The sequence below is a fragment of the Nicotiana sylvestris genome, chromosome 9, assembly GCF_000393655.2.
Source record: "Nicotiana sylvestris chromosome 9, ASM39365v2, whole genome shotgun sequence".
NCBI classification, from domain to species: Eukaryota; Viridiplantae; Streptophyta; class Magnoliopsida; order Solanales; family Solanaceae; genus Nicotiana; species Nicotiana sylvestris.
Window position 1 is genome coordinate 39,445,184 of NC_091065.1, and position 11,846 is coordinate 39,457,029.

The 11,846-nt window shown below is 39.5% G+C and overlaps 1 protein-coding gene and 1 non-coding gene across 2 annotated transcripts; one reads left to right on the plus strand and one right to left on the minus strand.

The window, feature by feature from the left end:
- Window positions 1-4,535: 4,535 nt before the first annotated feature.
- On the minus strand, window positions 4,536-4,640 carry LOC138878854 (small nucleolar RNA R71). Its single transcript, XR_011402627.1, has one exon. It is a non-coding gene; the product is annotated as a small nucleolar RNA R71 (small nucleolar RNA).
- A 4,108-nt stretch (window positions 4,641-8,748) lies between these two features.
- On the plus strand, window positions 8,749-9,407 carry LOC104220870 (uncharacterized). The gene is made up of 3 exons (XM_070157086.1): window positions 8,749-8,855; window positions 8,915-9,048; window positions 9,250-9,407. The coding sequence occupies exons 1-3, from the start codon at window positions 8,749-8,751 to the stop codon at window positions 9,405-9,407; spliced, it is 399 nt and encodes a 132-aa protein (XP_070013187.1).
- Window positions 9,408-11,846: the final 2,439 nt, after the last annotated feature.

Genomic DNA, 11,846 nt, shown 5'->3' on the forward strand with positions numbered 1-11,846 from the left:
AGATTTTCATCAACTTCAACATGGGAATATTGCTCATAATTTCAAGTCCAACAAGGAGATGTCGGCGGTCGTGGAAAGAGGATTCGGTTTCGGAGATCCACTAAGTGACAATTTCTTTCTTTCGCGATGAAGAAGAACGTTTCTTTTAATATATTTCAATGTAATTTCAACGTATTACACTGTATTTTCATGATTTTCATTGTATTCATTGTCTTTTTTTTCATTGTAATTCAATGTATCTCGCTGTATCCATATATTTTATTGTATTCTCTGTCTTTTTTTTCATTGTATTTCAATGTATCCCGCTGTATTCTATGTATTTCATCGTATTCACTATCTCGCTATATGCCATGAATGTATTCATAAGTTTTTTTAATTAATATAAAATTTATGTATTCAGATGTATTATATAATTTCTCTAAAGATTGGTATTTTTCGGTTGAGAATCTTTTTTATAACTGAAAATACAAAATTTGTGTGTTATAATTGAGTTTGTTGAGTTATATTAGGAGTCTATTATGTTAATTGATTCACTTTCCGTTTTAAAAACAGTGTAATCCCCTATTTCACGTCATGAATACAGCTGTAATCCCATGTTTCACTCCATGATTACAGTCGAATACACTCGAATACAACAACTGATTAGCTGGACTTCCCTGATTCACGCCTATTTTTGCTACAGTATTCGTGAATACAATAACTTAAATACATCAAATATATCTTATAACCACATAAAAGGTATCTATAATCCGTAATATAGCAAATGGTATCTATAGATAACTAATTACTACTAAAATATAGTGCTTTATGAAAATTTCCCATTAATAAATGCATGGTCTGTATCATTCTCTTGCAATTATATCATTTAAGTGTGGACAAAGGTAAATTTTGTAATTCAATTTGTTTTTTACACGCATGACGCAACATTGAATAACAAAAAACAAAAAATTCTAAATGTTTATTCACTTTCTTTTATACTCTGTATTAATTTGTGATCACATGTCGCTTCTAAAAATGTAAAAAGAATCACATGAAAACATAGAACAAACAATTAATATTTATAACGGAGCTTTACGATCAAGAGAAGCAAAAAAGGTCGAACTCACTTTGATTTGTGAAAATGCTTTTTTCCCGACTTCTATTAACTTGGCTCGGTGCATAGTGGAGAAAAGTATTTCTCTCGTTACTTCTATATTGATGTTCTTTATTTTTGTTTGTAATTTTTTCATGGTTGAGGAGGTAAAAGGATTTAGAGAATTGCTTGAACTAGTTGAAGAATCACATGATAATTATTTTGCTGCAACCTACAATGAGCTTCTCAGTCCCTTTTTTGCCATAATATATATTATTAATAGAAACTCTAGGATGAGTTCGAAAGACTCAACTCAAGTTGTAAAGAAACTATATACAAAAGAAGTGTAGAAAGAGAAATTGATCTACATATATCGACGTAAGAGGGATTACATTGTATGTATTTATAGAGCTCAATATACTAAACTGTAAGTAATTAACTAATTCAACTAACAGAACTACATGGAGCTAACTAGTGGCGAACTATCACTTGACTATACTATAAAAATTTCAATTTCTTTTTAGAATTTTCTGGAATTCGAATTTCGAACCAAAGTCTAATCATGATTTTTTCATAGTTCTTCCTCAAATATAGTTTTTTTTTTCAATTCAACCAGCGAATCAGTTTTTCTATTACTCTTTCAGCTTCAAATCAGGGCAGTAAATAAGAAATTTTACAGCAACTAAACTTAACCACAATACTTATCAAAAGACAGGACAAGTTGAAAGAGCTTGGTTAATTACACTTGCTCTCTCTCATAAGAAAGAGTGCCATCCATAGAACCTAAGACAAAGGGATTTCTCCCAATGACTGAAGTTCAAAGTCAACCTTCTGAGAGAGGGAAAGAGGATTCCTCCCGATTTTGTCAAAGCAAATTATGTGTTTTCTTTTGTTTCACAAAATTTTCAGCCAACTTTTTCATCATACCCCTCCCTTATTACCAGTAATCCGTGGTTTGTATACTTAACTTGATGTTCGAAGTCGTACAGAGTGGAGATGCTGGAATCAGTCTAGAATTTCTTTCCTTTTCTTTTGCTGCATTTCACACAAAAGGTTAAAAGGAAATAGTGCGTCCAAGGGTCAACTTGTTCCTCTTTTTCAGAATCTCATAAAAACCAAAAAGTTGGATACGCAAGGAGAATAGCGATACAATATCATATTCGGGATACAAAAAATTAAGTGCCTCAATGATCTGTAAATTGTATCTTTAAATGTACCATAACGATTCAAGAGCTCAAATTACACTGTTGGTTCATTATTTTGGACATCATTTTCGTATTTTTAAAAGATATGGTAAAATTCACTTAAAACTACTAGTTCAAACCTTTCTGTAACACACATACCAACAAAAATAAAGCTTCTTCACTCTTTCAAATTCTAATGAAATAGGGAAGCATATCCCTCAAGTCTGAAAAGACTAATTCACCATTTAACTCTAGCTTCAAATCCCATACATATTGATTAGCAACTAATTAACTAGAGTAAACAACCATTTAACCCTACCTTACGCAACAATAACAACAACAAATATGCCTTATATAATTTTTAGCAAGTTGAATTCAGCTATTCATGTCACTCTATTTAAAACTCTGATGTTTAGCTTAAAGTATATATATTTTTTTATGTATATCGCCTCATATATTACTCTTGTTTCGTGAATTTGGGATGTTAAATGCTATGAATTATATTAATTTGAAGTGTTTTTACTTGTAAGAATGATTCGGGAGCAATTGGGGGCAAAACGTGCAAGATTTGAAGCTAAAACGAACAAAATTGGAAAAGGAAGCCAGTTGGGCGCCACAGGCAGTACCGGGCGCCACCCGTGGCGCCAAAAACAGTATGCACAAATTTGGGGGCGCTGTGGAGGGCGCCTGGCGCCGGGCTGGGTGCCGGTGACGCGAATTGTATCCTATTTCGCCTGGGACACGGTTTATTCGACCCTAGACTTATCCAACACGTATAAAAGGAAGACTAAGCCTAATTTTGGAGGAGGAGACGCATTTTGGAGAAAAAATACACGCAAGAAACATTGAGGAGCAAGAACATCTCGAAATTCTTCATCTTTTCTAGTATTTTCAATTAATCAAAACTTATGCAATTATTTGATTACATCATGAGTGGCTAAACACTCATTGTTCTGGGGTTGTGATTTAGCCATGAATATTGTTGTTTGACATTAACTTAACCTTGATTATAATTCACCAACATATGGTTGTTTCTTCAATTCTGTGTTTAATTGCTTAATTGTCTGGCCAACAGTTAGGTTCTATTTACTATCTATGCTATGCTTGGAAAAGCAGTGTTTAGATTAGAGAAGAATTGAAGAGAGCACGATCTTAACCTTCAGGGGGAGCGGATTTGTGGTTAGGATAGAAATATACCTAGTCACCGTGCTTAATTAAATATCGTGATCTTAATGCATTTTTAATAGATTGATTTCATAAGAATATAGGCATTAATCTATTGAGAATAGGTGAGTAGTACTTCGGGAGATGGCTATGAGAGCATTTATCGATTAATTAGCAACCATGAGTGAATTATACGAAAGGGAGAGTTAATTAGAACACAATATGAATGGTGAATCGATCACAACCCTGGAATACTTGTCTCTACTGAATACACAACAATAAATTTGTTACTTGATAATTTCATTATTATTTAGAATAGTAGTATAGTATAATCATATTATTGGACTTTGATTTTAACTAGATTAAATAACAATTTTAGTCAGTTAGTGAGTAGTTTATACAAGTCTCTGTGGGTTCGACACTCAACTTATTATTATATTACTTGTAGACCACGTATACTTGTGTATGCGTTTGGGAGCAATAAGTTTTTGGCGCCGTTGTCGGGGACTTGAATATTAGCTACTTGCTAGTTTTTGCTTTAATTGTTTATTTCATCGAGTCTAACGTTACTTGATTGTTGCTCGGATCTCAGGAACTTTGATTGAATGCATAGGGTCAGAAGCCAAGACCGACTTCAAGGCTTTGATCCTGAACCTGAGAGAACATTTCACAGGAGGTTGAGGGAAGCAAGGGACACAAATAATATTCAGGCACTTGTTCAATTTCCTGTGGACATAGCAGAGGAGCAACCCATGGTTGTTCAGGAGGTGGCGATGCCCAGCATTGCTAATGTCACCTCCAGTATAGTGAAGCTCAGGATCACTGGGCACTTTGAGCTGAAACAAAGCATGATCCAGCTGCCTCATGCAAACGGTCAATTTATGGGTCTTCCACACGAGGATCCACAATAGTATATTCTAAACTTCTTGGAGATTAGTGATACTTATATCACTAACGGGGTCACTCCAGATTATGTGAGGCTCACACTTTTTCCATTCTCTCTGTTGGGCGAGGCTAAGCGATGGCTAAAGGCAGAACCGGCTAATTCAATTACAACAAGGAATGATTTGGCGAGAAAATTTCTGGCAAGGTTCTTCCCTTCAGGCAAAACTGCAAAGATCAGAAGTAAGATAGTTGCCTTCAAACAGAAAGTGGGAGAATCTTTATACTCAGCTTGGGAAAGGTTCAAGGGGCTACTCAGAGACTGTCCTCATCACAATCAGACGAATGAAGTGTTAACTCACACTTTCATAGAATGGCTACATTCTGAAACAAAGATCGTGGTAAATGCTGCAGCTGGGGGTCAAGTGTTGGAGAAAAGATTTGACGAGATATATGCATTATTGAACAAATTCTCCAAGAGCAATTCAGATTGGCAATGAGAGATGGGCAGACACACAGTGCAAAAGTCTGTAGGGGTTCTTGAGTTAGATGTCGTCTCAGCATTATCAGCGCAGATTTCTACACTAGCCAATCAAGTCAACCAGATGAACTTGAGTATCAACAAGCAACATGTACAACAGGTTCAAGCTTTTTGTGAAATATATGGAGAGGGGAACACGAGAGACATATGCCCCGCAAACCCAGAGTCTGTCTGCTTTGTGGGTTATTCAAATAGAGTCCAAACAAACCAATATGGGAACACTTACAATCTCAACTGGAGGAACCACCCAAACTTCTCTTGGGGTGGAAACCAAGGCACTCAGAATCAATACAGGCCTCAAGCACCTCAACAACAATATAGACCACCTCAGGTTGAACTACAAATGAGTCCTACAAGTCACCTTGAAGACATGTTGAAAAAAGTGATGGCGGAACAACAAGCCCTCTCTCAAAAAGTGATGGTTGAACAGCAAGCCCTCTCTCAGAAAGTGATGGCTGAACAACAAGACCTCGCCATAACAGTGAGAAATTTGGAGCGTCAAATGGGACAGCTTGCTAGTTCTCAAAACACTAGACCAGCTGGAGCTCTTCCAAGTGACATTGAAGCAAATCCTAGGGCGGCCCTTCATGCCGTGTCGTTGAGGAATGGGAGACAACTAGAGGAAGTTCAGTCTAAAAAGAGGAAACATGTGACTTTTCATGAGAGGCCAACCACTATAGAATCAACATCAGAGAAAGCTAAGGAGCCAGAGAATCCAGCTGGAGAGGCGGTGTCTGAGCAACCCCCACAATTGGTTGCAAGGCCACCACCTCCATTCCCTCAAAGATTGCAGAAATTAAGAGATAATGCCGCATATAAAAAGTTTCTTGATATCTTGAAGCAGGTGCAAATTAATATTCCATTGGTTGACATCTTATAAGAAGTACCCAAATATGCAAAGTACATCAAGGACATTGTGGCAAATAAAAGGAGGCTAACCGAGTTTGAGACTGTGGCACTCACTGAGGAGTGCAGTTCCAGAATTCAAGGCAAGTTACCTCAGAAATTGAAGGATCCAGGTAGTTTTACTATCCAAATCTCGATTGGTAAACATGTTGTTGGGTGAACTTTATGTGATCTTGGAGCCAATATCAATTTGATGCCGATATCTGTGTTCAAACAGTTGGGGTTGGGTGAGCCACGCCCAACAACAGTTATCTTACAATTAGCTGATCGCTCCCTTGCTCATCCTGAGGGAGTGATTGAAGATGTGCTAGTTCAAGTTGGTTCCTTCATATTCCCTACTGATTTTATTATCTTGGATTACGAGCCTGATTAGGAAGTTCTATTTATTTTAGGGCGTCCATTCTTAGCCACGGGCCGAGCTATTATTGATGTCTGCAAAGGAAGGATGACAATGAGAGTGGGTGATCGAGTGGAGGTCTTCAATATTTATAGAGCACTCAAGTTACTAGCCCACTATGAAGAGTTATCCATGATCTCTGTGGTGGAGAGTGATGCCACATCGTTAGTATCCTATATGAGCCTTGCAGATCCTGTTGAATAAGTATTGATTGGGGATGTAGAAAATAGTGAAGATGAAATGATAGGAGAAATTGAGCAAGTACTAGATATGTCCTGCAGTTATGTACAGGGGTTTAGAAAATTTGAAGAGTTGGACAGGCCTGTTACTCTGACCTTTCCCAGGCCATCTATTGAAGAAGCTCTGAAGCTAGAACTCAAGCCACTTCCAGTGCATCTGCGCTATGCTTATTTGGGGAACTTTGAGACATTGCTCGTGATAATTTCGTCTAGCTTGACCAGCACTCAAGAAGAAAAATTGCTCAGAGTACTCCGTGAGCATAAAAAGGCCATTGGGTGGACTATAGCTGACATCAAGGGTATTAGTCCATCGTTCTGCATGCATAAAATCTTTTTAGAGGACGGTCACCGCCCCAGTGTGGAGCAACAAAGGAGATTAAATCCCATTATAAAAGAGGTGGTGAAAAAGGAAGTAATTAAGTTGCTCGATGTAGGTATCATTTACCCTATTTCTGACAGCAACTGGGTAAGCCCGGTTCAATGTGTGCCTAAAAAGGGAGGAATGACTGTAGTTGAGAACGAGAAGAATGAGCTAATCCCCACTTGCATTGTTACGGGATGGAGAGTCTGCATTGATTATAGAAAGCTCAACAAGGCACCTCGCAAAGACCACTTCCCACTTTCATTCATCGACCAAATGCTAGACAGGTTCGCTGGGCATGAATATTACTGCTTCCTTGATGGTTATTCAGGATACAATCAAATTGTCATATGCCCAGAGGATCAGGAGAAGACTACTGTTACTTGTCCTTATGGCACTTTTGCCTTCAAACAAATGTCGTTTTGTCTTTCTAATGCACCAACCACTTTCCAGAGGTGTATGATGGCTATTTTCACCGACATGGTGGAAAAATTTGTGGAAGTGTTTATGGATGATTTTTCAGTTTTTGGGTCTTCTTATGATGATTGCTTGAGGAATTTAAGCAAGGTTCTAGCCCGTTGTGAAGAAACAAATCTGGTACTGAATTGGGAAAAGTGCCATTTTATGGTACAAGAAGGCATCGTATTGGGTCACAGAGTATCTAAGAGTGGCATTGAAGTTGATAAAGCAAAGGTGAATGCGGTTGAAAAATTACCTCCACCTATTTCAGTGAAGGGTGTCCGGAGTTACTTGGGACACACGGGTTTTTATCGGTGCTTTATTAAAGATTTTTCGAAAATTGCTACTCCTTTGTGCAGGCTGCTTGAAAAAGATGTAACTTTCAACTTTGATGATGCTTGCCTCAAGGCATTTGAAGAACTTAAAAAGAAGTTGGTGACTACTCCCATTAGTGTGGCACCTGATTGGTCCTTACCATTTGAACTTATGTGTGATGCGAGTGACCGTGCTATTAGGGTAGTGCTAGGCCAGAGGAAGGACAAGGTGTTTTATTCCATCTACTATGCGAGTAAGACTCTTGATGATGCACAACTGAATTACACCACCACTGAGAAGGATTTGTTAGTTGTAGTGTGGGCCTTTGAGAAATGTCGAGCATACTTGGTGGGAACGAAAGTCATAGTCCATACCGACCATAAAGCAATCAGGTATTTGTTTACAAAAAAAGAATCTAAGGCTAGATTGATGCGCTGGGTTTTATTGCTGCAGGAATTTGATATAGAAATACGAGATCGAAAGGGGACAAAGAACCAAGTAGCTGACCATCTGTCAAGGTTGGAAAATCACGATCACGTGGAGGAGGGTGGCCAAATTAAAGAAGTATTCCCTGATGAGCAACTTTTTGCTATAAACCAAGACCCTCCCCCATGGTACGCAGACTATGTGAATTATCTTGTGAGTGAGGTACTTCCTCCCGAAATCCAATCTGAAGCTAGAAAGAGGTTTTTACATGATGTGAACTTCTACTACTGGGATGAGCCCTATTTGTATAAGCAATGTGCTGATCAGTTGATGAGGAGATGCATTCCTGAAAAAGAGGTGGAATTAGTGTTGTATGATTGTCATGCATAACCTTATGGGAGCCATCATGGAGGAGATAGAACAGCTGCAAAGGTGCTACAATCCGGTCTCTTTTGGCCGACTTTATTCAAAGATGCACATGCATTCGTTAAGAAGTGTGACCAATGTTAGAGAACGGGAACAATCACAAGGAGGCATGAAATGCCTTTAAATAACATTCTAGAAGTTGAGCTTTTTGGTGTGTGGGGGATAGATTTTATGGGGCCATTTCCACCGTCCATAGGAAACAAATACATTTTGCTAGCAGTTGACTACGTATCAAAATGGGTAGAGGCAATTTCTTTGCCAACGAATGATGCCATGGTGGTAGCTGTTTTTGTGAAAAAGAACATATTCTCGAGATTTGGGACTCCACATGCCTTAATTAGTGATGAAGGGACTCATTTTTGCAATAGATTGTTGAATGGTTAAATATGGAGTTCGCCACAGAGTTGCTACAACATATCATCCTCAAACAAGTGGGCAAGCTGAGGTGTCAAACAGAGAAATCAAGCAAATATTGGAGAAGAAGTGAGTGTGAATAGGAAGGATTGGGCTGCAAAGTTGGATGATTCCCTATGGGCATATAGGACTGCATATAAAACGCCAATTGGAGCGTCCCCTTACAAGCTGGTTTATGGGAAGGCATGTCACTTGCCCGTTGAGCTTGAACACAAGGCATACTGGGCCATTAAGAAGCTGAACATGGACCTTGAGGCCGCAGGTGAGAAACGACTTATGCAGTTGAATAAGTTAGACGAGTTCAGGCTGCACTCTTATGAAAATGCTAAGCTATATAAAGAAAAGACAAAAAGATGGCATGACAAACATATCAAGCCGCGTCACTTTGAACCAGGCCAACAAGTATTATTATTCAATTCTAGACTATGACTATTCCCTGGGAAGCTAAAGTCGAGATGGTCAGGTCCTTTTGAGGTGGTGAGAGTCACTCCTTATGGTGCAATCGAGCTGCGAGCTTTGAATTGTGAGAGGAAATTCTTGGTGAATGGTCATAGAGTCAAGCATTATTGGGGAGGAATGATTAATCGTGAGAAGACCAAGGTTGTACTCCCTGATGAGTAAGTGAGATTCTGCGTCGTGCCGCGGCGTTAAATCAGGCGCTTGTTGGGAGGCAACCCAATTTTTATTGCTTTCCTAGTTTAACTTCTTAATTTTTCTTTTTAAAATAGGTAGAGTATTGCATTTTCTTTATAGGTATAGAAAATTTAGATGTAATGGGTAGGACGTGTAAATTAGGGATATATAGGGCTCGGGGGATCGAGATATTCATTCCAAAAAAAAAAGAAAAAAAATTTCTCGAGAACAGCGCCCAGCGCTGCCTGGGGCGCCAAAAACAGTGAGGTCCGAAAACCCCAGCACCAGGCAGGGCGCCAGGCGCCAAGCTGGAGGGTCCAGGATACTATGGCTCATGATAGCACTAGCAAAGGCAAAGGCATTGGAAAGTCATCCACCACCTCTCCGGCGACCAAAAAGCGCAAGCAGGGAGAAAGCTCTTCACTGCAATCCAAGGGGAAAAAGGTTGCCGAGGGATCTCAGCAAGTGTCATTAAGGCCGAGGCCTCATTTGGACTTGGTTGATGCTGCTACTATAGCCTGGCATAGAGACTTTGTGCTGTCTGGTCGGTACGTTTCTGAGATGGGGATTAATACCTTAGCCTTAGAGAGGAAATTTCCGGAGATACTTGACAAGCTGCGAGCTCTAAAAATGGACAAGTTCTTGGAATGCCCGGGGCCTACAAACCTGAGCATGGTACGAGAACTGTATGCTAACTGGGATTATCGAAGAAGCACTTCCCGTGTACGAGGAAAGGATGTGCCACTGGGCAGGGAGTATTTGTATGACTATTTGGGGGTTGAGAATGCCGACCCAAGGAGACTCCAACAATTGATCCAGAAGCCGAAATATGAGCAAATACGTCACACTCTTTGTGGCGTAGAGTCCAATGATAAGTGGATACGGAATCAAGGCAACATTCACCTCTCTATGGTCCGCTCAGACTTCAACAACACTGCCAAAGTGTGGCAGAACTTTGTGCAGGCGAGACTAATGCTGGCGGAGTATAGCAGTGACTGCACTCGAGCTAGAGTGTGTCTCATCTTCTCCTTGATGATAGGCCAACCAATTAATGTAGCTGACATAATGCTCAATGAGATTACTCGCACAAGGTTTGGGCGACAAATTCAGCGGTTCTTCTTTGGCAATTTACTTACTCAGTATATAATGTTTTGCGGAGTGCCAGAGTACCCCAGACATGATGAGGTGGTGGAGGCGTCGTCAGGGCTTATGGACATCACATCTGTAGTGGAGGCATCGTCCAAACTCACCCCCGCTGCTCGGTTGGAGTGAGAGGAGAACTTCAACAGGTACATTTATAACACTTTGAACTTGCTCATGAGCAGGGCTGGCATTACAGACGAGGAGCGTATGCATTTGCGTGATAACTTATCCAGCACGTCCAAGGAGATGTTGGGGATTGCACCGGGAAGCTCCATTCACCCGTTTGAGGACTTCAACTCTGCAAAAGGCTCGGATACGGAGGATGAGGATGGCAATGGTGCTATGGGGCCCATGAATTTGGTGCCTTTCGGACCAGATGATGATGACCCCAGCATTGCTGGGGGAGTGGACTCTGATTGACAGGGAGTTTTTCTTTTCACCCTACTATGTTTTTCATTTTTACTTGCATCGAGGCTATGCATAGTTCAAGTGTGGGGTGGGAGGAATACTACCTGTGTTGTAGTTGTATATTTTGTATTAACTTGTTTTGTTTTGTTTCTTTCAATAACTCTAGTGTAGTTAGTCTAGTTTAGTATTAGTTGCTTTAAAAAAAAGCATAAAAATAGAAAAAGAATTTTTGTTTTGAAAAAGCTCGGACTTTTCCCGACGATGGATCTTTGGACAATTTTCTTGAGGGATAAAAGTCCGATTTAAAAACACCAAAAAGATTTTTTATTTTTTTATTTTTTTTATTTTTTTAGAATAGCTAGGTAGTATTCCTTAGTTTTTCTTTGGGCACCGGTTCTTTTCCAAGGATGTAGCTCGAACCGGGCACTTTAATTTCTTTTTAGGAGTAGTTTAGGAAGGAACTGAGTCGTTCTGAGATACTCATTGACATGGTTGATGCTGGCACATTAGGCTATGACATACATTCTGTTTTCCCGTGTATTTGATTTGAATTGTGAAGCCTAAGTAAAGTAAATAGCCTATTTTATGATGCCTTTTCTCAGTTGTTTGATTTGTATGCCGCATAGTGCAATGTTGCTTAAATTTCTCATTTAATTGTGCTTGCTTGACTTGAGAGTTGAACAGAACCGTCTTGATTGAGTCATGCACAACGTGTGTGTGAGGATTTGTGATTTTCTATGCTATCCTGTATAGTCTAGAACTTGCCCCGTGTGTTAATTGAAGCGAAATTGTAAGTTGTGCTAATCGAGGAGATGACGTAGGCATTTTCTTGCTTGATCATGGATGTGCTTGTCACATAATAATAGAATTTTCCGT

What these genes read in the sequence shown, in the direction of transcription:
- LOC104220870 (XM_070157086.1), top strand. Translation starts at nt 8,749, where the DNA reads ATGGTTAAATATGGAGTTCGCCACAGAGTTGCTACAACATATCATCCT. An exon ending in AAGCAAATATTGGAGAAGAA is followed by an intron (nt 8,856 to 8,914) that starts GTGAGTGTGAAT and finishes ATGGGCATATAG; the next exon opens with GACTGCATATAAAACGCCAA. An exon ending in CATGGACCTTGAGGCCGCAG is followed by an intron (nt 9,049 to 9,249) that starts GTGAGAAACGAC and finishes CGAGATGGTCAG; the next exon opens with GTCCTTTTGAGGTGGTGAGA.